The 26067-nt window shown below is 36.2% G+C and overlaps 2 protein-coding genes and 1 long non-coding RNA gene across 4 annotated transcripts; 2 read left to right on the top strand and 1 right to left on the bottom strand.

The window, feature by feature from the left end:
• The first annotated feature begins 5317 nt into the window (after window positions 1-5317).
• slc10a2 (solute carrier family 10 member 2) lies at window positions 5318-9660 on the top strand. The gene is made up of 6 exons (XM_062431722.1): window positions 5318-6664; window positions 7244-7362; window positions 7647-7735; window positions 7849-8024; window positions 8150-8307; window positions 9467-9660. Exons 1-6 carry the CDS (start codon window positions 6267-6269, stop codon window positions 9658-9660), a joined length of 1134 nt encoding a protein of 377 aa, XP_062287706.1. The 5' UTR covers window positions 5318-6266.
• On the bottom strand, window positions 8173-9610 carry LOC133992925 (uncharacterized). Of its 2 annotated transcripts, none has more exons than XR_009927050.1 (3): window positions 9472-9610; window positions 9186-9255; window positions 8173-8298 (listed from the first exon to the last, which is right to left on the bottom strand). It is a non-coding gene; the product is annotated as an uncharacterized LOC133992925 (long non-coding RNA). The 2 variants fall into 2 exon arrangements; XR_009927049.1 differs by having other exon boundaries at window positions 8188-8316.
• A 4593-nt stretch (window positions 9661-14253) lies between the features above and the next one.
• Window positions 14254-25770, top strand: si:dkey-3d4.3 (leucine-zipper-like transcriptional regulator 1). The gene is made up of 8 exons (XM_062432017.1): window positions 14254-14321; window positions 20096-20288; window positions 20443-20525; window positions 20600-20678; window positions 21078-21124; window positions 22050-22170; window positions 23157-23346; window positions 24612-25770. The coding sequence occupies exons 2-8, from the start codon at window positions 20120-20122 to the stop codon at window positions 25189-25191; spliced, it is 1269 nt and encodes a 422-aa protein (XP_062288001.1). The 5' UTR covers window positions 14254-14321; window positions 20096-20119; the 3' UTR covers window positions 25192-25770.
• The last annotated feature ends 297 nt before the right edge of the window (window positions 25771-26067 follow it).

The raw sequence follows: 26067 nt of genomic DNA, 5'->3' as shown, positions 1-26067 counted from the left end.
TGAGATGTGAACGGTGAGCAAATCCAACGAGAAAAATGCAATGAATCGTTTTAAAATCGATAAATTATCCAACTTTCATTCGGAGATATGGGTGTAATCGTGTAGTCGTTGTTGGATTTGCTCGTTATTAAGGAAATCCATGTCGTCCAGCTTTTTGAAAATAAATCGAATTTTAAAATGCATTTTTCTAGAATGATAAAATAATAATAATTCAGAACATTTTGGAACAATTGTAAAATGTTTGGAAAAATCAACCAAATTGACATAATGTGAATAAAGATGAGTATTAAGTATTTTAATTTTGCTCTTTTTAACAACCATCTGCTATACACATAAATGTCTTTATGTGTGTATTTGCATATATGTCTGCCTTTGTAAAGCACTTTGGTTTTTAAAGTGATGTATGAGTAAAATAAGATATTCCTTTATTAGTCCCACTATGGGGACATTTGCAGAATTTAAAAGAATTAGCTAAATAAACTTGGGACTTGAAACTTTAGTTTAGTTTAGTTTATTTCGGCGGTCATTTAACTCAAATACACATGTATAAATAAAGTAAATAAACATATGTCCTTGTTCCTAGTTCTCCCTTAGAAATAGTGACAAACCAAAAGAGAAGAATAATACGTAATAAGTATAAATAAATGAATAAATAAAGGAGTTTCTGACCATAAAGGTGTAGGCTGAACCCATTGTACATAAAAAACAAAAACATTTATAATAATTGGCTTTATATAAGTAATTCACATGTTTCCTGTTTTTGATTTGCGGTTACGTCTCCTTGTGTGGTTGACCACTGTATTATTACTGTACTCGAGTGTGTTTTTTGTCTATTTATGTTTTGCTGCAAAACAAATTGCCCCTTGGGGACATAAATAAAATTAAAATTGAAGTTGAAGTTGATAATACAGTGAAAATATACACATATATACTCATATTTCCTTATACACGGTCGCCCATAACGTTGGAATAATTTTGTTGTGAGACACATTCCTCTTTTTATTTTCTATTTATACACATCAGTAATCACCTTTGACCAGGTATAATGAGATTGATCAATACAATTTTGAGAATATATACACTTTATCTATCAAGAATAAATCACATTTTCACAACATTTCATGGAAAGAGGTAAAAAATATTTCATTCCAACTTTATGGGCGACCGTGTATATGCCTGGTTATATATCCACAGAAGTACCAAGGTTCTTATATATGATGTAATCCATTACAAAGTTCATATATATAATAATAATTATGCCTTACTTTTATATTTGTCAATCATCTTATTTTTAAATGTCTCTTTAAATCTATGTAGCGTGTTACATATTTTCAATTATTTTTCAAGTATATTCCACAAGTCGACTCCTTCAACTGATATCCATCTTTGCTTTTCTTTCTACTGGTGAAAATACAAATAACAGCAGTTATGAGAGGTGTGAGCAGACTGAATAGATCATAACTGCTGTGAGACTTTGTTCTCCACACACAAAGGTTAAATCAGCAACGTGTTTGCTGCAATAAGAGAATCCAGTAAAGATTACAGTAAGTGAAAAAACAACGTGCTCAAAGTCTTGTTTCAGCAGTGACTGACGTTGGACTAACTTATACTGTAGCCCCTTCCTCCTGCTCATAAATGTCCCTTAAACTTGGATGTTTGAGCTTCACTGTGAAGATGTTTTCATCTTTTATCTTCTGAAGTTTATTTGTGTACACTGTAACCTTCATCCCAACAACATGTTTAACATTCAAGGTTAGCGACTGAACTACTGGGGGGGGGGAAAAACAGTAAAAATGTTTTATTTGACATTTTACTGTTATGATCATGATTATTATAGCCTCTATGAATGTGAGGGAGCGTTGCTGTAAAAGAGCTTAATGCTCTGTTACCATCACAACCATCATAGCAAAACTCATTTCCTCTAAAACAACATTAGCTTTGTAATTAAAACCATCTGAGGAAAAACAAAAACAGATTATTATTATATTAAGTTACAGTGAATTTGCATATTGTATAACATGGAATTAAATATTTTTCTTGAACGCAAATTGCAGCTTTTATCACAATTACAATCTTTCCACAAAGCCTTTAACATGACTTACAAAGTGCCTGTAACACCCTGATAGTGTCTGATACTTTAAATTAGGACACATGGCAAATATGGATTGTAGTGACTAATTTTCCAAAAGGCCGCTGAGAGACTTCGTAGGCTCTTATCTGTGACACGTCCACAAAATTATGTGGACGTGTCAAGTCCAGATGATGTTTTTACTGCAGTTTATTTCAATGAAAAAATCAAAAAGGACATATAAAAACCCTGATGTGATCCGACTGTAAGAATAAAGTGATGAAAGACGATGGTGATGATGATGACGATGGTGACGGTCAACAGAAAATATCGGAGCTCTACTAACTCCCATTGTCCAAATCTCCCGCCGCCACCCAAGTGAACACGTAAAATAAGGGGAAACCAAACCCATGTGTCAATCAATGCATGTGATGCAATACGTGCAGCCCAAGCAAATATAAACATATTTTGGCTCCTACATGGATTCAATGAATAATTCCATCTATTAAAACTACACAGGTGGAAATGGTTACTTTTGACCATTACATTGGTATTTTTTTTTATAAAAGTACTAATTAAAACAGAAACAGGAAGTCATTAGAAACAAGTCAATAAAAAATGGGAATGATAAAATAAAGCATCTGTGAGATATGACTAAAAGTACCTCTGGGGTATGCAGGTACCACAGTCAGTAGGTAAAATCTCCAGCTTGCAATTCACATGGAAGCTTGAAACATTCAGAGCACACAATGGACTTATTGAAGTAGGAGACTTCATGGTTCAGTAGTTAAACTTTAGAAATACGTGAAAAATATTCTCGATTTTTCAGTGAGGGAAAAAAATACATAACTTTAAAGCTTCACCAGTCTAACAAAAAAGCTCATTACTAAGATAAAACCCTTAACATTACTTCTACTCTTTCTGCCTCATTGGAAAATCCAGAGTTTATGAATATGTAAATATTATTTCTTACTTTACTGAATAGTCAGTTATCCTTTTATATTTCCTCATCACTTTTGTCTAAATTGCACTCCGGACCACAGGAGGCCAAATTAAATCATGCTTGTAGGTTTTAATCTGCTGAAACTTTCCACTAGCAGCAGATTAATATATTAAAAAAAGAAGCATTTTAGTGTCAAACTCTGAACATAAACATCATTTTTTACAGTGAACATAAAGCATCTGACTGAATTTGAGCAACAACTAAGCAAAAACATACTTTTGAGTGGAAGGCGCCTTTAAATCCTTTTTGTAGTAACCTTTTCTTCCATGCCACTTTTGGAGGCTGAAAAACATGTCAAATTATTAGTTTGTGTTTGTTTCTTTTTACTAAGCAAAAAAAAAAACAATTGACTATGATTTAAAAACCTTTTTCGTAACCTTGTGTGTCCTTTTGGAGGCTCTTTAGTTTCCTGTTGTGTTCTTTGATGCACAAAAGACACAAGTTTTTACTGCTCTGTTCACAATGAACTTGACAACAACATAGACAACGTTTTCTTCTCTTTCTCTACTGTCTATCTTGCATTAACATGTTCTGCTCCCTGTTTTGCTCCCTGAATTAACCTTGCTAACCTCAGCTGGAGCAATTGTTTCCTTATCAGATTTGACCCTCTGACCTTTTTCACAGGAGACATTTTGACTTGATACATCATGTTGGGTTTAGAGAAGCACAGGTGGAACAATAAAAACAGCTCTTATGCATGACTTACTGGGATAATTAATGGAACTGAGCTGCTGTAAATGGAGTACTTATAAAGCTCTTTTCTAGTCTTTTGACCACTCAAAGTGCTTTTACATTACAAATCACATTTACTGGTTCACACAGTGATGGCAGGCGCTACCTGCTTATCAGGAGGAATCTAACATTCACTAGTCTTTTAAAAAGGTTATTATTTAAACTGTGCTTGGGAGGTCAAATAAAATGTGTTCTGTGAAAAGGTTTATTCAGATTTTGCCTCTATCCATATTCATTCACTGCAAAGAATAGCTGAGAAGAATATTAGAATTAATTTGACTTCAGTTCTTGACTTTTGTTAGATTTTTAAAATGTGAAATCCATTTGTCACATTAACTTTCTGATTGTTTGGTGTCATGATTGTCTGTTCAACAAGGCCTGTGTGCTTAAATACTGAGAAGTTGGAGTTTAAACATTACAGGTAAATGTTTTCCATTTTTTCCCCATATTCTTACATTAATTACAATATCAGATGAAAAGCTATAACCCTAAAAATTAAGATAGATTTGAAATAATAGGATATCAGTTCCAATATCGGTCTAGTTAAAATTTGCAAAAAGAAAACTGCAGATAAGTCATGTTTAACTAATACACAACTACTGTTCATAAGGGTCCCAAATGCCTTTTGGGGTTTTTAACTTGTGAAAATCATTATTGAGCTGGCACCTATCTGTCACCATCGCAACAATAACATTTTATATATATTATAAAGTGTCTGCTGATTGCAAGTTATTACATTGGACTGCATTCAGTTTTACAGAGTATTGCCTTCATTATGACCCTGCTGTTTTATTGCATGTGTTGAAGCCACAAAATCCAGAACTGGCTGCTTTTCAACTGACTGATGGCTGGAAAAATGTTCTAAATGTGCTTCATTTGTTCAGATACAACATATAAATATATATGCAGCTATATGTTGGTTTAACACATTCTTTAGCTGCTGCAGGTTGGTTGTCTTTTAACTTTATAGTTAAGCATTACCCTTTACAGACAGGCACAAACACAAAAGTAAGTAGGACCCTGGGAAGGTAAGAGCAACCTAATTTGTTAAAGTTGTGCAGAATAAAATGTGGGTATATTTAGGATAATTGTAAATGCAAATTGTTGTAAATGTTGTGCACTTCTTGCCCTCAGAGTCACAGGGGATAAGCATCAGCTGTAGAGCTTTAAAAAAAAAAGAACCTGGACAAAGAAATTTTGATCACACTTTAACTTTTTTTATTGTTTCTACACCTGGCTTGTGAAGCATGTTGACGTAAAGTGCTTATAAAATAAAATATTCATTCCCCCAGTGACCTTTTCATGTTTTATTGCTTTACAACATTGAATTAAGTTGGATGTAATTAAGATTCTTTTTTTATTGTTAAAAGCCAAAAAAAAAAAAAAGCCAGAGCAGGAACTGATCTAAATTAACTGCAAATGCAAAATTCAACATTGTTCCCTTCAAGTCAATATTTAGCAAAAATGCACCTTTACAGAAATGACAGCTGTGTGGTGAGGTGGAAAGGTTTAATCTGTATTACCGTTGCACATTTGGACACTGTAGTTTTCCCCTTTTCTTCTTGATTGAATTGAGAGTCCGGATTCAAGACATTTACAGACAAAAAGAAAATAAATAAAAGCAAAGCTGTAGCATCAAATGTAGCAGAGTCAGCATGTCCTCTCACTCAGTGTAGATTTACAGCTGTGTGCACTGACTGACCTCTCTGTTCTCTGATGAATATATAATGCTTTGGACTTTTTTTTGCATATCCTTCCATGATCTATCATTTTCTACTAACCTAATTTTGTACTGTTGTAAAATACTAATTCTTTTTACTTGTTTTTTAACTTTTTAACTTTACTTTTATCAGCTATCTTGTCAAATTTAATCATTCATTTTGTGTTTCATAGCTTAATTAACTTCATTTACGTCAATCGTAAATACTTGGTTTAACTATGTACTATAATGTGTTTCTTTTGATGTGTGCCAAAAAAATTCTTATCCACTGTTTGATCTCCATTTAATGTTTAAAAAATATATAAAAAAGAGGGGAGGATAATTTTTATAGTCACTGTGCAAATATCTTGTGCACACAGTGTGCACCTTCTCTTGAGGACGGCTAGCATCTTCTAAGATGATGATGCTCCATAGCTGTCCAATAAAGTTTTAAGAGGACAATAAAATGTAGAGGCATGGCGCAATCACATTTCAGAATGATTCTCTTTTTATATGCATGTGCTTCTGAACACTGACCCCATAAAACATTACGTAATGGTTAATTTTTTATTTTTCTTTCACCTGATATTCCCGCCCCAATTGGATTTGGTTGGCGCAGCGCAGGCATAAAGGGCAGTGAGCAGGGCACTTCTGTCTCTATCATCCTCTTGGATATCACAGCAGGAGGAACTGGGATCTACCCCTAAGAATCACAAGCTCCAAGGCAACTTTTCTTCCAGTCTCCTGACATCAAACCATCCACAATGTCCATTTTCCAAGCAACCGCTGCCGTGCCTATGACCTGCGAGTCAACTGCCGCAATCTGCTCAGGCCCAAACTGCCTTGTTCCTGAAAGTGACTTCAATGCAATCCTCAGCCTGGTGTTGAGCACAGTGCTCACAGTCATGCTGGCTTTTGTCATGTTCTCCATGGGCTGCACTGTGGACTCTGACAAGCTTTTGGGCCACATCAAGAGACCCTGGGGCATCGTCATCGGCTTCCTCTGCCAGTTTGGCATCATGCCCTTCACAGCCTTTGCCTTATCGCTCGCCTTCAATGTGCTCCCTGTGCAGGCTGTTGTCATCATCATTATGGGCTGCTGCCCTGGAGGCTCCGGCTCTAATATCATCTGCTACTGGCTGGATGGAGACATGGACCTCAGGTAGGAAACCAGCAGGGCTGACAGGCTCATTGGATAATCTAATGTTAGTTAATGATGTGTTGGTTAGATGATTGAATGCTGGAAGGCTAATTGATAAACAGTGGGTGGTTTTCTAGTTAATGGACTAACTGTTTAGCAGCAGAAACACACTTTTAATCTCACTTTTTATTTGACAGCACAACAGTTAAATAATATATAACCACATTTCTAGAGATTAGATTGGCATTTCTTTCACTATATCCCAGCATTAAGTAGAAAACCAATGTCACAGCTGAGTTTTTAGTGATTACAAATGTCAGTGTCGTTAACTTTTTTTGTGTTCGATTTGTAAGCCCAACATGAGCTAGTGATACCCATACATGGTTTCCAATGTGGGTTGTAACTTCCCAACATTGGGTGCAAGTGGGGGCCATGTAAGGAATATTTTTTAGGACCCACTTGGGCCCACCAACTGCTTTGTATATGGGCAAACAATTGGGACAAAGTGGGCACCCCCATGAGTAAAACCCCAATCGGATACTATCCCAATCACCTCAGGCTTGTTTGACTGACACACTGTTCATGTTCTCCCCCTCTCAGCATCAGTATGACGGCCTGTTCCTCTATCCTGGCCATGGGGATGATGCCTCTCTGTCTGCTCATTTACACCTCTGTCTGGACCTCTAGCGAAACCATCCAGATCCCATATGACAGTATTGGTAAGTAGACAAACCATGGTTCATTACTAATCAACAGTCCTGAAAATATCTACGGATTTCAGATAGACCTTTTCTGATCCTTTATTTGACAAAACTTATTTTATAATTCTATCTTTCTAACAAGTGGTTTATTTTAGTGGCTTCCACACATCCACTTTTTCTTGTGCTGTATCCAAAAGCAATATGCAGGTTTATTATATGATGACATAAATCCCAGTAGTATGCAGGTTTATTACATTATGACCGAAATCGATTGTGATGATGTAACCTTTATGTGTTCCCAGGTATCACTCTTGCTGCCCTTCTTATCCCAATTGCTGTGGGAATGTATGTCAAGCGCAGGTGGCCCGCCGTAGCTAAAAAGATCCTCAAGGTAGGAATGTTTATGTGAATCTGATAAGAGTTCACTGACAGTTCACACTGACATTCCCTTATCAAATTACCCATCCCAGACGGAGTTTCTCATAATGTGTCTGCTGTGCACAGGTCGGGTCCATTGCAGGGTTTGGTCTCATTATCATTATCGCTGTGGTTGGAGGAATTCTCTACCAGTCCTCTTGGGATATTGACCCCTCCCTTTGGATTATTGGAACTGTCTACCCCTTTATTGGTTTCGGCCTGGGCTTCTTCATGGCTCGCTTTACAGGCCAACCTTGGGAAAGGTAAGGTTACAACATTGCATTGACGTTGGCATGTGGTTTAAGGTTATTTTGAAATCATGAAACTACAACTGCATCAATCAACACACATGCTAATATATTTGCCTATCGTTTCGTGCTTCGTTCAGGTGTCGAACCATCGCTCTGGAGACGGGTTTCCAGAACTCCCAGTTGTGCAGCACCATCGTCCAGCTGTCTTTCAGCCCTGCTGAGCTGGAGGTCATGTTTGCATTCCCTCTCATCTACAGCATCTTCCAGCTAGTGGTGGCAGTCATGTCTGTGGGAGGTGAGCAGGCTGACAACTTTGTCATAATATATAGTCATTTAATTGAAAACTAAATTCTTTCATTACTAATTGACAAGAAGTATGACCTGGAGAGAACACATTCAATATGTCAGTATTGGTATAATTAGAACGTTAAGCTATTTTGCTGATGTCAGGAATATCAGCTTCTTGTACTATATATATAAAGTATAATTCAAGAAGGAAAATCTGCCTGATCAACAAACAGGGAAAAGTTAGGTCTGCATTGTGAGATCTTGATCTTTGCCTTTCTGCTTGGTCTTTAAGTACTTGTTGGATGTTTCTGGACATTTATTTGGTCTGTTCTCACTTCTGGCACTGTAGACCTTAAAGTAATATTTAGATAATCGGACATGGTGCAATATCTTGGTATGAAAAGGTTACTGTCTTGGGTTTTTTACTTGACCTTGGTATTCTCCAACATGATCAGACTTCCTTCTTTCTTAGATCATTAAATTCAGCCCATCCTTAGGAGGGTTTGACCTTTCATTCGTTAAACATCCTTGTATCCCTTTATGTGTAAAGAGAGATGCTGCAGTCCAAGGACAGTGCTCAAGGTTAATGACAGTGATAAGAAGTTGTATAAATCACATATATGTATAATTCATAACAGTTAGTTTATGCCTATTGTATTTCCCAGACTGCCTGATTTTGACACGGGACTGGCACAACCAGAAGTGAATATATTAGATTCTGTTCCTTAGTGCAATGAAAGGGAAACTATTTCAGTCAGCACATTAAAAATGACTCAGCTGACTGAGTCACTGGTCTATAAGACGAGGGTGGAAGTAGAAACTTTAATAAAAAGCAACTTTTTTGTGTAAACAACTGCCTACAATTGTTGCAAATATTCCTTATACCTTTAAACATTTTCCAGCTTGTATTTTTCCCAAAAAGTGCGTAGGTGTAGCCCGATGAACACAGGTTGACCTGGTGGAGGGAAATATATTAGCTGAGACCAAAACAAGATCCAAAAAGACTGAATCAAAACAGGCAGAACAAGACAAACCGTACATGACAGGCGAATTGTTTTGGGAACAAGTTTATGCACTAAATCTCAGATGACTTTAATGCTGTTTTAAAAGATGTATGTAGAGATAACTGATCAGTTTTTCTTATTCTCTGCTTTTTTTCTTCACAGCTTACCAAGTGTATAAAAAGAACTGTGCTCGTGTTTCATCTGAGGAAGACAGTGAGTGTCCAGCACTGGAAGACAGCGTCGGTGAAACAGTAAAAGAGAAGCCCTATGGAATGGAAAACAGTGCTTTTGAAGTGGATGAGAATGGTAACAAGGAAAGGAAGGGTAAGCACATTGACAAGTTCACCGAGCTGTGAGATTACAACCCTGCAAACCACAGACTTTGGACTGTCAGTATGAACATCCAGGACCACAGCACTACTGGGGAAAGCACTGCACTCTGCAGGCCGGAGGTGTGCACTACAGGTCCTGTTCTACTCTCAAATTACTGAAGGTTTCACAAGAAAAGGGGGTTCCCAACGTCTTCCCTAGTGCAAACTAAAATGTACTTCAGCAGGAACAAGTGACAAACACATTGTACTGTTTGATGTAGACTTGTATTATATCAGTATATGTTTTATATAATTATTTAATACAACTTGATCTGTGTATTTAGTTTCTTAAATGTTTTTATCAACAATTCAAACTACATGTTGAATACTATTTATGTATATATTCAAATGCAGATTTTTTTCATGCTCAAAAGATGAATGGGAAATTGCATATAAATATGTTATAATATATGTTATAAGCTTATGTCACTTGTTTTCCAATTTCAAAGCAATGCATTACTATTATAAGTACTGAAAAATGAAATTATAAATGGTCAATATAACCATTGCTTTGGCCCTTAGTCAGAAGATACACACTTCTGCTGTGTCCTCTCTGCTCTTTCAGTTCTTCACTCTACTGTATACCTCATATATAATAACAAATTCCCATTTTGAGACTCGTGAAGTGCTCGGGTTTCTGAGCAGAGCTGAAATTTGTAAGCTTGTGGTTTTACATATCTGTCCAAACAGAAAAAAAGGGGATAACATTCCTGTATATATATATATTTATGAAACATATTCACACTTTAACTAATTTATTAGCCCACTGTACTGTGCACATGTAACAACGACAGAATGTAGCGTGCAACTTGTATAATGTATTTTAATAAATTAAATATATATTGTATAACTGATTGCAGTTCTACTAATTTACTTTCATTCTATTGAAAGCTTGCATTTCCTTGACTTTCTGCTGTTTCCCTTTTCAGTTTTAGAAATATGTCTGTTTAAATTATGTATTTTTGTCCCAAAAAAAAAGTTTACATTGTTGCTTATTTTATTGTAATATGAAAATGAGTATCAGTATCCAGCTCAATAAACATATTATTTTGTATATGTATTTGGTGTATAAGTGATGGATTATATGAATTTAAGAATATACAGTCCAAACTAGATTTACATCAGCACTGAGAGTTTAGCGACTCAAAAGTAATTGGATAGATACACATGCAAATCAGATCAAAATAAGGCAAGGCAAGGCAAGGCAGCTTTATTTATATAGCGCATTTCATACACAATGGCAACTCAAAGTGCTTAACATAAAACAAACATTTAACAGTAAGAATTGGAAATAAAAAAACATAAAAACATGCAATTTGAGAAATAAAAATGAAACCCAATAATAGTGAAAACATGGAAATTCAAATTTTTTCGACCACACAGACAACCACCTAAAACTATCTCTTCCATAGATACTTATCATGTACTCTACCAGATGGCCCTCTGGCTCTCTGGCTCTCTGGCCTTTTTTCCTGTTTAAAAAATACAGGAATGTAAAATAACTACTTGAATACTTGAACACATAGACATCAGCAGACGCTTGGTATCTTCCCTGGTGATGCTCTCCCAGTTCTTCACTGCAGATATCTTCAGCTCTTGTTGTCTCTGCCTTTATTCTGGTCTTCAGGAAGTGGAAAAAACTTCAAATGGACAAGTTTTTATGCATTTGGCTGAATGTGAACACACATATAATCCTATTTAACTTTGCACTGCTTGTGCCATCAATAAATGCCAGTGTAGGAGCATCCTGGTGGTTGAGTGGTTAGAGTCCATGCCACATAATCACAGCATCCCTGGTCTGAATCTGGCCAAGGACCTATATGCTGCAGGTCACCCCCCCCCCCCCCCCCCCCCCCCCCCTAACTAAAATAAAGGCAAAATAGCCCAACATAAAAAATCTTTAAAAAATAAATGCCATTTTGCCGGTTCAGCCTAAACATTAACAGAAGCACCATCATATTTGACATATTAGGTACTATGCTTCGGCTTGACACCTGTTCCTTTTTTCTGTACACTTTCCTCTTTTATTTCATTTTAACAGAGGTGGATTTTTGGGTTAGGGTTAGGGTTAGGGTTAGGGTTAGAGTTAGGGTTAGGGTTAGGGTTAGGGTTAGGGTTAGGGTTAGGGATAGGGTTTTTGTATCAGTCCATAAAACATTTTTCAGCCTTATTATTATCTTCTTCACCTGTACAATCACCTCTTTGCTTTGCATATAATGACAGACAACCTCAATCTAAACAACAACTCTTAATCAACGCTGAGCCACGTGTTAACTCTTTGCATGAACTAACATTGAAATGACAAACAGCTGCCTAGGAAACACTTAGAGACCCTTGTAAATTGGACTATATAAATTAAAGGGCTTTATGTCCCATCCAGTTCTTTCCATACTTATTTAAACCTATTCAAATTAAATCTGAGATTTGGTACGTCAATGTTGTATCCATTTATTTCTTTTAAATTGAATGTTCTGAACAAAAAAAATCATGTAACTGTCCAAATACTGTGAGAATATGTTCATGATTTCCTGACGATGACCCCTCACGCCCTTATGAAATTATAATGCAGTCAAATGTAAACATTTACAGATCATCATTGACCTCGTACAAGGTTAGAAACATATTGCTCTCCAATCATAAAATAATCCCACTGAATTCTTTGTATAGTTCAAAGTCCAAAACTCTTGACAGAAAAAAATCACGTCCACAGTCACAAAGCTACATATAAGTGTGATCATGTGACAATAAACATGCTCAGCTGTCTGTGACACAACTAAACACTTAAGAGTGCTGAGAGGCTCAGATAGGCTTCGATGTGCCCAACCAACACCCTTCCTCCTGCCCTCGCCCCTCCTCCTGATGAGTACGCTGTAGCTGCCTTCAGCTACTGAGGATCATGCTGGGAAGTCTCATAAACTTCAACATGACCATGACTGCAAAATAAAATAGATATATACACACATATTTCCTAACTTTAATACTTGGAAATACAAAATATAATGGACATGTGTTTACCACATCTTTACTCTTCCAACTGTGAAACATTGTGCAGATATATTTCAAAGGTTTAAGGAAATAGGAACTAGCTGTCTCATTATGAAGAAAGATAACAGATCTTCACTCATAGTCCACCCACACAGTTGTCTATCACTTAGACCTACTGTGTCAAATGAGACTCCTCCCCGTCTAACACGTGACACCTCTCTATCACTCTTATTTGTTTGTTTCATCTGTTTTTGGGTGGGAGACAATGCAACTTTTTCATTATTACCGGTTAGTCAAGTTTGGTGTCTTTGTGTAATTCAACATGTTCACTTCCATCCAACTGTTTATAGGTTTGTAACACAAATATTTTACAATATAAACAATGTTTATCTGGTGTTTGTCATGTTGAGTCTGCATTGAAACTGCCGAGCTATGATCAATTTCTCTTATGATAAGTTTCTTTTGTGTTAGAAAAATAAGTTTATAAAATCTATAAAGAAGAATTTAGATACTTTAGTCAATTTACATATGTTCTTGTTAATTTCTTTATTTTTTTCTTTAACATAGCATTGTTAACACTTCTAAAATTGTAATTAGCTGACTGAATAAAAGTTTCAACCCTGGGTAGCTAATTGCAAAATAAATTATATTTGTGGACATAACTAGAAAAAAAAGTCTTGATAACATTGTTGTGTATTAATTATAAAGAGATATAAGCAATTGTATTATAAGTAAATAATATGCTTACTTATCTCTAGGCCTATATTTGTCCTCCTTTAGCTTCAGCAACACATTATCTTTACAAACTATAAATGAAACAGCCTTTACAGTAATATTATCTATATTACTTTGCATTCTCTTTGCTAAATAAATAAATAAACACTTTTATTATAAAGCTGCAGTGTCATTTTTTAAGCACATAAGTACTAAAGGCAACTTCAAAACTGGTTGTTTTATTTAACATTGAATCTAATTACCAGTAAGTTTAGTGCACATTAGGCAGGAATGGTGTAAGCTATAAATACATATTATGCATGCTAACTGGTTATTTGGTACCCTTAAACAGATGTATCCACAAATTAGCAGTTTCTCCCCCTTCTAATTACTATTTACTTGGTTATAACTACAGCTTTAGTAACTTCATCGTCAGTTTACTATATCACATGAATGCTAGTTGAGTGCATTTTGCTTAAATACCAGTAAGCTTAGTGCACATTAGGCAGGAACAGGTGCCAAGTAAGTCCAAAATATCAATATATTTTATACATACTAATTAGTTATTTGGTACCCTTAAACACATGTATGCACAAAATAGCAGCACCCCCTCTTCCCCCTCTAATTACCATTTACTTGGTTATAACTACAACTATAGTAACTTCAGGAAAGTAAGTAAGTAGTAATTGTCAGTTTACAGTATCAGATTATATGCTAGTTGAGTGCATTTTGCAGCCTAAACTAATCCGAAATTGTTTTTTTAGTGAGAATATTTTGTATTTTTCCACTCCTGTAATCGTGCAATAAAAAGTCAGCAAACAAGTTATTTTCACGATTTACCAACTTTAGGAAGTTTCAGATTTACGAGGTGGCTGTGAACGCAGCACCAGCCTGCATAACGTTTCATAGAGAGAGACTATCAGACGAAGAGGAGCGGAGGGGACGTCGTAAGTACCAAATTATACTATAAATCAAGTACTTATTTATTACTTATAAAACTTCACAAACACCTCGACACTCTCACATTAGCTATTTATGTCTTTTTATACGGAAAATAACGTTCAAAAAAATGGCAAAGAAGCTCTGCGGAAAGTTCCTCCCTCGTTTCCTCTTTTTCTTCATCGTGGACAGTTATACTTGTGCAACTTGTTGGCACAATGTTGTGAAAGTAAGATACTGACAGGCTTTTAAAGTTACATCTTCTTGACTTCAGTGTTATTCGGGTGTCATGTTATAATAACTTTAGTCTACGTGGTTGATGTTTTCAACTCTGAGACTGGAGCTAGTTAACTAGTCGCATTCCTCCTCCTGTGGTTGTCAAGCAGTCACTACTAACTACCATAGCAACTACCATAGCAACGGATAACCTTACTGAAGCTAAATTAAGCTTTAACTAACTAGATTGGTTAGTTAGTTGGTTAGATAAACTCAATATTTAGTACTACTAGAGTTGATGAAGATGCTTATCAAAGTGATGGAGTAATTAGGTGAACCAAGACTTTGGATGAAAGTCACATGCTGTCCTCACCTTTGAAAATCAACCAGTTAACGTTAAAGTAACGTTAGATGGTCTCATGAAGTAAAATGTATTTATATAATTATATACAGTATATTGCTGTGGAAGGCCATTTCTGCCAATGTGATGGAAAAAGTCATTATAATGAGAAACGTTCTTAAAGTAATGACTTAGTAACTAAAAATAATGACTTAGAATTACAAAATAATGACTTTAATAACTCAAAATAATAAGAAACTATCTTAAAATTGTGACTTAGAAACTCAAAATAGTGACTTAGTATCTCACAATTATGATAAACTATCTCAAAATGACTTAATAACTCAAAATAACAACTTAGTATCTAAAAATAATGATTTAGTAACTCAAAATAATGACTTAACTCAAAATAGTGATCTCACAATTATGAGAAACTATCTCAAAATAATGACTTAATAACTCAAAATAGTGACTTAGTATCTCAAAATGATGAGAAATGATCTTGACTTACAGTATTAGTATCTTTTTATTTGTTATTTTATTTTATCTGTTTAAGTTAGCACATATTGGACAACATATACAAGGACACCCATATATCTGTGATGGGCCAGTATCGGCTGAGTAATATATCGGTCTCTTTTCCCAAACCACTTGATCCCTGCTTGCAATGTTGACATTAACGGTTGATTGAGTCTTCTCTAAAAAATGTCGCTGCATCATCAGTTTTTCTGTGACTCACCAAATCCGCTCTGAGTTACTTAATAACATAATTACACATCTCGCAGCAGTTAATCACACCTCGAGCCTTTCCTCGTCATTTTCACAGCATTCAAACTCAGGTAGAGCAACACTTGAAAAAAAGCAGGTAATAATACATCTGTAAGGAGTCTATTAGAGAAACAATAGTACCCTGTATAATCAGTACTAGAACTGCAACTACAGGTCATTTTCATTATCAATTAACCAATAAACGGTTTATACTGAAGCTGGATTTTTTTTAAATGAGTCAAAACTATGATTGTATTATCAAAACAGTTGTTGAGTAGTTGCCACCTTATCTCTTAATCGACTAATGATCGCAGCTCAAGTGCGTACAAAGTCCACTGACACCTGAGTTTAAACACTGAGTCGACCCATCACGAGAATAACTTCACGTCTTCGTCATCGGTGACTTCAGATTCACACGCTGTCATTCAGTTACAGCAGTATTGTTGTATAATCAGGTTTATTTGATTGATTGTGAGGTTTTACACAGATATATACACTTATTAAAAATGGTGCGTTTTTGTCGACACTTTATAATTTACTTAAAGAAGAGAAAAGGTATTAGAAAAATGCTTTGTATAATAGTGACATTTTTATTTTTTGAGACAAAGGTAGTAAAAGATGGAGAACATATGTGGTGCAACACAGTCTTTAGATAGATAGATAGATAGATAGATAGATAGATAGATAGATAGATAGATAGATAGATAGATAGATAGATGGATAGATGGATGGATGGATGGATGGATGGATGGATGGATGGATGGATGGATGGATAGATAGATAGATAGATAGATAGATAGATAGATAGATAGACGTTATTTATTCCCATTGGGAAAATGTATGTATCCAGTATCTCATACATACACAAATAAACATAAATAAATAACAACAAAAAATATACAAAAATGTAAAAGTAAAAAAAAAACCAAAGTAATATATGTGGAACTAACTGGGATTTAAACTAGGAGCCTTGTGTTTATTTTGTTATGTGTAGGTTTGTGAATAATTATGTTAAAGTCTTGATGTGAACTATGAAAGTCAGAACGGCCAAATATTTTTGCCCACTTGTGGCTCTTTGTGTAGCTCTCTGCTTTAGAGCGTTGTGTGCGTAAGTGGAAAAAAATCATGATTTGACAGACAAAAGTGTTTCTGTGTTATTACTATTACATCATGTCTCCAGCAGTGGAAAGCAGCTTCTATGCTGCACCGTTATCTCCAGGAAAGACATCACTGTCAAACACGCTGAGCAGGTGCAGGATTACTGAGGTGAGACAAACTGAACAGAGTGGTTTAAAGCTGCGGTGTGTTGGTCAGCTGGGTTAGTTTGTTTGACACCATTTAGACTCCAAACGTTTTCTTTCACGTGGACGACAGTAAGAAGAGTCATCAGACCTTAATTGTAGCTTTAATTTTAGTGTGTAAAATAAAAGCCCAACACTTTTTTTTTTCTTCTTTTTTCTAAACCGTCCTTTGTCCCGTTAGTGAAGTATTACATGTTTTATCTGTAATAACAAACACGGCGACCTCTCTCTTTTCACACAGCGAACAATCAGCTGCTCGGAGACGAGTGTCACTACAATGTCACGACCTCGTGGCTTATTTACTCATGTGACACTTTGATAAGATGTAGTAGAGAGGCCGCTACGTTGTCCAGGCGTAAAAAAGAAAGAGGAGAAGTTAGTGTGGAAAAGTTCTCAGTCATAGATACAACAGCGTGGAAACTTACTGAGCTCCACTAACATAAATCCTGAATGAATATTGGAAAATGTGTTCATGGTGACTCACCAGCTTTCACAACAAATACTTTTTTTTTTTTTTCTGGTAGCTGTGTGAATGAGTTTTTATGGCTGTCCTCAAACTGCATTTATATTTAGTCTAGTGTTCAAAGTGCTTTATAATTAGTTGATTAACAAGCTGATAATAAGGCATGTAGCAAATGACAACATGAAGAAAATGAATAAAAACAAGTAGTAATAGTAAGTAAATAAATACAATAATTAAATAAATAAGTAAAATAATAGAGAAAAGAGAAAGGGTTTATTAAAAGTTAGAGTAAAAAAGATAGGTTAAAATACATAAAAGAAAAGTCAAATAAAAGATTTTTAATAAAAGCTTGACTAAAGCCAGGTTAAAAAAGAGATTAAGAGACAAAAGAAACAGAAGAAAAAGACAAATAAAATCGATTAGAATGATAAGTAGAAAAAATTAAAAGATACAAAATGTAAAACATCAAAACAAATACATTGAAATAGAAGAAACAGACTAATAAGGCTGGACAGGTAGTCAGCTGTGTGAATGAGTTTGTATGGCTTTTGACCTGTTATCAGTGTTTTAGAGTCTGTGCAGCAGATTATTCACCTTAAAACGGATCTTAATAATCAGCTGAATGTATTATAAAATAGTTCTGATACTCCAGTGATCTATAAAAACTCGGCCAGTCTGATTATTAAACGCTACGAGTACATTTAACGATGAGAGAGTTTCTCCCTGGAGTCGTACCTCTCAGCGTGTTTCCCTCCTGACACCTGGACCTATGGCAGCAGGTCAGGTGACGCGTGTGAGTCAGAGTCCCAGCTGAGCACCGCGTGACACGAGGAGCTCCCTCTAAACACAACAACTATAACGCTCATCTCATTAACACGCTACACGCCAACACCAACACTGTCATTGTTAACAGAGGCAGACGGACACATGAGGAAGATATCAGGTATCATCATCAGCTCTGGTAGGATAACAGCTCACTTGTCAACCTGCTGTGAAAGACTTCTGTTTCTATACTCATGACTCTTATTTTATCAGCATGTGGCTCAGTGATAATAAGGGTTGGTAAGATGATCAATTCAAAAATATCTTTAAAATTAGTTTTAAAAGCAGCATCAAGTTTGTTGACATTTCTGTTGGTTTTATATCATTTGAAATGACATTTACACCATTTTTTTACCAAAAGTAAGACTGAATGCTCCTGAAATGTCAAATGGTGTAACCACAAAAGAATTATATTAAATATTTTATCCACCTACAGTGTCTTTAAGTGTACTTATACAAATAATTACTTCATTTTAAAGCATTAAATGAAAAGAAAACATTTTGGAGTATTTCTACATTTACGCTTTAAAGCATTTTGTGAGCAGGACATATAAAAATATATTAATTTGTGACAAATAATGTAAAATTTGTTTAAGTTCACATTTATTTTTTTCGTATATAATCAGATTTTTATGAAAAAAAGTTCTTTGACTCTCCTGTTTTAGAGGCTGTGGTCCAACTGGTCAATATTGATCTTTATACTAATATCAGCTGGATGTAAATCATGTTGGGTGTGATGTGTTTTCAGCTGGTGATTATCAAACCAACTTCAGCTTGTTCTGATTGTTAGGTGTGTTTTAAATTACTGATAGAGATGTTTGACTTTAACATCCTGAAAACATAAACTCAGGTTGTTTCTATCTCTCTTATTGTGATTAATGAGACTGGAGTGAACATACAGTGTGATAGATCAACCAGTCACCTGTCCTCATGTATCTAATCTTATTATCAATTCAGTGCAATGATTATCTCTTTCATTATTTACTTATTTATTGACTCATCATGCCTATTGTGTAGATTATCTTTATTTTAATATATATTTATATATATTTTTAAGTACAATCACCAGGACCTGAGGCTGAATGACAATAAAAATCATTGAATCTTTGATTAAGTAATTATTTTAATTTGGGCTGTGTGATATGACGATTTATATCACTCTATACAGCAGTGTTTTTTACAGATCTTATGTTTCATGAAGGTTGGAGCCCTCCATGTGTGTGTGTGTGTGTGTGTGTGTGTGCTGCACACTGGAAAGAATAAAATGTGCTGTATTAGGTTAGGTATCGTTGTGATATCATAATTTACTGTTTGTCACATATGACTCTGAATCTCTGAAGGTTTTGGATCATTTAGACAAAACAAGCAAAATGAATCCTAAAATCACCTCTGTTATAAATGTTCTGCTCTTTTTCCTTTTTATACATTAAGTAAATATTATCGTTAGCTGAGGCACATTGTATTTCAGGCGAGGCAGCACAACAGACTCTGGAAAAACTCCCTGAATGCAGCACGGTTTGTTTTTTGGCACAAGGAGCCAAACGCTGTCTGACTTCTTTTGTATGAAGTTTGTATGAAGTGTTTATTATTGTCTGTTATCTCTGTTTGTACAACTTGTAGCCATAGTGTAGTATAAAAACTGAGTTCCAGGGTAGAACATTGTTGCACCATTTATTGATATATAAACCCTCTAATTTGCGAATTAAATGTACTTATTTTTTACATTTTCTTCCCTCTTGGAACAGACAACGCCTCCTGTAGAACAATTACGGCTACAGCAACAAAGATTATGAAGTCAAAAAATGAGACCCATCAACTGTATTTGTATTTGTAACATATTTTCTAAGCACTCTGGTGTTTCCCTTCTTTTAGAAAATGGTCCAGTGAGAGCGGAGGATGCCAGTGATGAGTCAAAGCGGTACCTGTCTATGGACTCGGCTCCCACAGAGCAGCCGGTCTCCGTGTGATCGCTACAAGCACGCCTGCTGCAGCTACGATGGAAATGTCTACATCCTGGGAGGAAGAGAGAACAGCTGTCTGAGGGACTTCTGGAGGTACAACGTGGGTAAGAGAAAGACTTGAGCAGTTCATTTAAGTGAAACATAACAAAAACGCTCATTTGTGGCCAATATGAATGATATATTACTACTATTGATACTGTATTGGATCCTTTTGTATGAAATATGCTGTTTGAATAAAGTCTTATTGATCCATTTTAGTGTGTAACGAGTGGACAGAGCTGAGCTGCACTGGAGATGCTGCACCTGAAGAACTAGAGGAGCATACTATGGTGGCTCATGAGGTACAAACCCATCCACATCACTTCAATCATTCATTCATTCATCAACATATATTAAAGATCTTTGACCTTTTCAGGGCTTTCTGTATGTGTTTGGAGGCATGCTGGATTCTGCTTACACCATGTGGACGACTCCCCTCTGGGTGTTTGACATTGGTGAGTTTCAGTGGGAAGGTTCAGGCAGGATATAACCAACACTGGCAGCTGGTGTGCAGGCTTGTTGCTGCATGTCTGCTTTCACTCAGAGCTCAAAAACATTCACTACTATAGTTCACAGTTGTTCACTTTGCATGTTTCTGAAAGAACACATAAAAACAAAAGATCCTCCTGATTTGTATGTTTTTGTCAACTATTCAACACGAAGAATGTTGAAATCATGCTGATAAGTATTCATATAAAAGAGCTTTGTGAAAGGAAGAATTCCTACGGAGCAGTGACGTACTAACAGGACACACTTCCTGCTCTAAAAATACCACAACTTGTCCGTTCTTGTGCTTCTCAGGAACTGAATTGACCTTTTAAATTCATTTTTCTTTTATCGTGTGTGTATTTCAGCAAAGAAGAAATGGGTGCACTGGAAGGGAAAGACGAGCTCCCGCCAGGTACAGAAACATGAGAAACTCCTCTCCTATCAGAATGATCTCATGTCATGTTCTCAGTAGATATAATGGAGCCATTGTGGTCTCAGAGTTCTGACTGACAATAACTGTAAGGACTGGATCCTGTTTGATTTATGCAACATGCAAATAATGACCTGTTTAGGCACTTTGATAAAATGTCATCATAAACCTTTATTGCACTTTATTAAATGTTCTACTGTCAGGTAAAACAGGTCTTTTTCCTGAAATGTCCCAGTTTGAGCAGCACACATGAACAGTCTTGTTAGCATCAGACACCAACAGAAAGAAATACATCATAATATCATCAACAGTATTAATAAGTGAACTTTGCAGACCAGTGCAGAAACATGTCAGAAATCAACAAATATTAATAATTAATTAATTAATATAATTAATTGCACAAACGTCACAGACTGGCTCATGTTGAGAAAGAACTTTAAATGCCAAACTAACCAAATTTTTTTTACAAACATGTAATTATTGCAAATTAGATTAAAAGAGATTTAATTGATATATCTAAACTGCTGAATGCTTCATAAGCAGGTGTTGATTGATTGTCATATTGATAGACGCAAAGAGAAACTTCATTTCTTTCAACACGCAAGTCAGAAGCTTCCCAGCTCTCTGCATGATCTTTCCAGATGTTTCCTTTGTTCAACAACAACTCCAAAAATAAAGCCTGACATCATATCTGGAGTTCTGAAGGATCAACAGAACGTAAACAAGAGAAATAAAGAGACATTAAAACATGAAGACAGTGATTTGAATTTGAAAAACAAAAGTGGGTGTAGTTTCTAGTTGCTTGTGATCATCTTCTGCCATCTCTTATGAGTGTGTGTGTGTGTGTGTGTGTGTGTGTGTGTGTGTGTGTGTGTGTGTGTGTGTGTGTGTTAATTAATGGATGTAGACCCAAATGCCAACCAACAGAAAAGGACACAGCGCTGTGGTGATCGGCTCGTCGATGCTGCTGTACGGAGGCTTTGTGGACATGAAAGGATCCTCGCAGGAATTCTGGAGTTTGGATTTTGGTGAGTTTAAAATGATTAAAGTTATTCCCATGTTAAAAAAAAAAAGTTTCTTTAAAGTTTGTTAATTGCATTTTTTAAGAGATAAACATACTTAAACACTTACAGAACAAACAAAAAATAAATTAATAAATAATACAGCAGTGTGGGCAATACCATTGAAAGAAAAAGAAAGAGAAGGGGAAAAAAAGATGGGTACAAAATAGATATATAAAAAAGATTATTTGAGTGGGATATCAAACAAAGCCGGTCATTATCATATAGTTAGGTGTTCTCATGCTAATTCCTCTTCTATGTATCTCAGAAAAGGTTTCCACATCTTACAGAGTTAGTCAGATGAATGCTCACATGTGTTTAAACCTCTCATGGATGGGCCAGTCAGAAAGAGGAAATGCACATTCTGGTTTCTCTCTACCTGTAACGCAACACGACAGAAACAGAAACAGAGGATGGGGTTGTATTTTGACAAAGTAAAGGACTCCAAAACCATCATGCCGACTTCACTCATCAATGTGTATCAATGTAAGAAGAGAAAAGAGAAATCTCTCTTAAGCTCACATTATTCATTGTTCACATAACTTCTTCTTACTTCAGTTTTCATTTGGCAAACTGAGAACAACATCAGGTATGTATCACCCTCTTTGGTCTTTTGATGCTTTTGAGTGCAACCATTCAGAACAGGGACACTTTTGCCTTTATATATGTTAAATTTGAATCAACGGAGGTGAGATGAACCTCCTCAGTAATGTAGTCAGGTACACTTGTTATGTTGCCTGGGACATTTTTAAATGATACATACATCTACTATTGAAAGTGCATCTATGTCAAGTATCAAACCACTTCCTCTGAGGGCAAAACAGACCTGCTGATGAAGTGTATCAAAGGTAGTTTTATGATGTGGCTTTGGGTCAGTTAGCAACATGAGCACACAGTATGAGCTACAGTTTGTGCACTGAATGTATATTCTTGTGTGTTTCTATTCATGACAGATACCATGGCGTGGTCCCTGCTGAGTGGTTCTCAGGAGGGCTCAGCAGGACCAGGACCCAGACACAGCCACTCTGCGATGGCCCACCAGAGCTGCATGTATCTGTTCGGGGGTTTGAAAGGTTTACGGGAGCAGAGAGACTTCTGGAAGTGGAGTGCCACCAATCACACATGGACTTCACTCAAAAACAAGTGAGTCTGGATCAATCAATCAATCAAACTTTATTTAAATAGCAGGCTTCGTACGGGTTCGTGTAGTTCAAAGTTTAGTATTGTTGCTTTTAGAAAATAATACCCTTCCCAGACTAAATAAGGACATGCTGTATATCTGGACAGCTACCATCATTTGTAATTAAAGCATCATCCTACTTAAAAGTATTGTGTGTATCCAGATATTGATACATCTTATTAAAACCATGTCAGTGAGTCACATAACAGCACTGGGTGATATGTTTCTACATCTCAGGAGAGAGCGGTTGCTGTGACTTGTAGAGTAAAAATAGAGATAACATAGTGACCCTCAGGAGAGAAGCTCCTTGTACGGCAGACGCTACTGAGCATGTGCAGAAACACGGCTCCATCTATGCGGCTCCATTTACAGAACTTCACTTTCTTTTGGTGCTACGTATCTTTCATTTAAATAAACATAGCCAAACTAAAGACTTATAAGTTGTATCAAGAAATGAAATGGAGATGTTAATACACACCTTCATCTTATCACGTTTGTACTAGCTTGAAAACTATCCAGAATGCTGTTGCTCGGCTCTTAACTCGATAAAACAGATGGTCTCACATCACACCCATTTTATCCTCACTGCACCGGCTTCCTGTTAATCTTTAGACCTCATTTGAAAATGTTGGTGCACACTTTATAGAGCCTTACATGGCCAGGCTCTACAATATATTGCCGACCTTTTTCACCCTCACACCACAAGCCGAGCCCTTTTGTCCTTTAAGTCGGCAGCCCCAAAGCTTTGGAAGAGCCACCAAATAAGAACGAGGTCCTTGGATACTGGTGACTAATTTAAAAACCAGAGATTGTGGTTTGAACTTGACACTTCCATCAGTTCTCTTTGTATATTTTATCTGGTGTCTTTGTTTCTATTGGTGTCAATTTGATATGATCTTATTTATTATGAATGTTAATCACTTTGTGCCATATCAATAAACTTTGCTTGCTTGCTACATATCACAACCTCTTTAATTTGTACTGAAGTTCTTTGAGAAATTGATAATATAGTAAAAAGAAGAAAAAAGAAGAAAAGAAGAACATTTGCCAAACAAATCCTTTAATTTGCGCCTGATTTTCAGTTTAACTACAGTATGTGTTGTCACTTGCAGACTTCCACCCAATCAAAGTCACAGCAGGAGGTTACATACATGAAAACATAAAACGCCCATGCATACAATAGACACGGTTCCTTCCTGCTAACTCCACCTGTGGATGTTTTTCACAGGTCCGGTCCCTCTAGACTGATGGGACACTCTGCTGTGGCCTACAAGGACTACATGCTTCTTTTCGGCGGAGGTGAGAGCCAGAACTCTCCAAACAACTGCCTGTGGAGGTACAGCTTCACCTCTCAGAGCTGGGAGAAGTTACCCACGCTGCCAGGCTCCAACCCTCCAGACAGGATCCACCACTGCTGCGCCGGACTGGGTCCCAGCTATAAGTCCAACACCGGCAGCACCTGCTCCAGCTCAGAACTGGAACCGGGTGGGAAGCTCAGGCCCTTCAAGAACAAATGCTTCCCTGCACCACTCACTTTCCTGGGGTCGGAGGGCGCTATAGAGCTGGAGACGTTCAGCCCGGACAAATGCTACGGTGACAGGAAAGAGAGCATGATGGGAAAAGACGCACAGCAGATCGGAAACTGTTTGACGTTTGAGAACAAAGCTTTCCAGAAACAGTGGAGCTACTCAGAGGAGGATGGAGATATAACCCAACACCTGCCTGATCTGCTGCTGGTGGTGGGGGGGCGACCGTGCACCGGACACAGTCCCATCTCTGTATGGCAAATGACCCTAACTGACTCTTAACTATTCAGAACAAAGCTTTTCACTATATGAGACGCATGAAAAAAGAACTTCAGTGTTACATTATCACTTCACCTTTTACTACATTTCACGTTTACTGATATTTACAGACACTGTGAGGCCGAAAAATACCTTGAGATATATATGTTTTATAAGTCTGTTACATTTGTTATATGGATTTACGGTGTGTATTTATACATTTATCACACATTTACTTTGTCCAGTAGTCAAATAAATAAATTAAAAAGTCAGTAAGAGCACTTATTTCAATTGTTACAGATATTAAAGTGGTGATATTGTGGTGGTTGACTCTTCTGTGCTGGTGTATGGAGGCTTTGTAGACATGAAAGGATCCTCACAAGATTTCTGAATTTTGGAATTTGGTGAGTTTCTCATCTTTAAAAAATGTGGGTCAGTATCAGTATGGTCACATGATATAACCACTTATGAATATGCTGATCCAAAAAGGGGAAATCCATTTCTCCACCACAGAGGACACAGTTGTATTTTGGTAAAGTGAAGGCCTCAATATGATTAAAATAACTCCAACCAATAGAAACATCAGCAACAACAGAAGAAATATTCAATTATTACAGTAAACATTAATAAAGGTATATTTGTGAATTAATCCATGTTTCTGTCTGTGTATTGATATGTTGTGTCTGAACTTTACTACACCTACACACACACTAATTTTTTTTTTTTTTTTTACTGTTTTGGTGAAATAACAAGGATTACCTTAGATATATGGTGACTTATCAGACATAAAACATATAATATATAAATAATAGACAAAACATAACATAAGACAGTTATGTTGGTGTAGAGTAGGATGCAACAGGTTGGGTAGGATATGTTGTAAGTTGTGTGTGTATATGT

The sequence above is a fragment of the Scomber scombrus genome, chromosome 13 (assembly GCF_963691925.1).
Source record: "Scomber scombrus chromosome 13, fScoSco1.1, whole genome shotgun sequence".
Lineage (NCBI taxonomy): Eukaryota > Metazoa > Chordata > Actinopteri > Scombriformes > Scombridae > Scomber > Scomber scombrus.
This window is presented reverse-complemented; position numbering and strand designations above follow the sequence as displayed.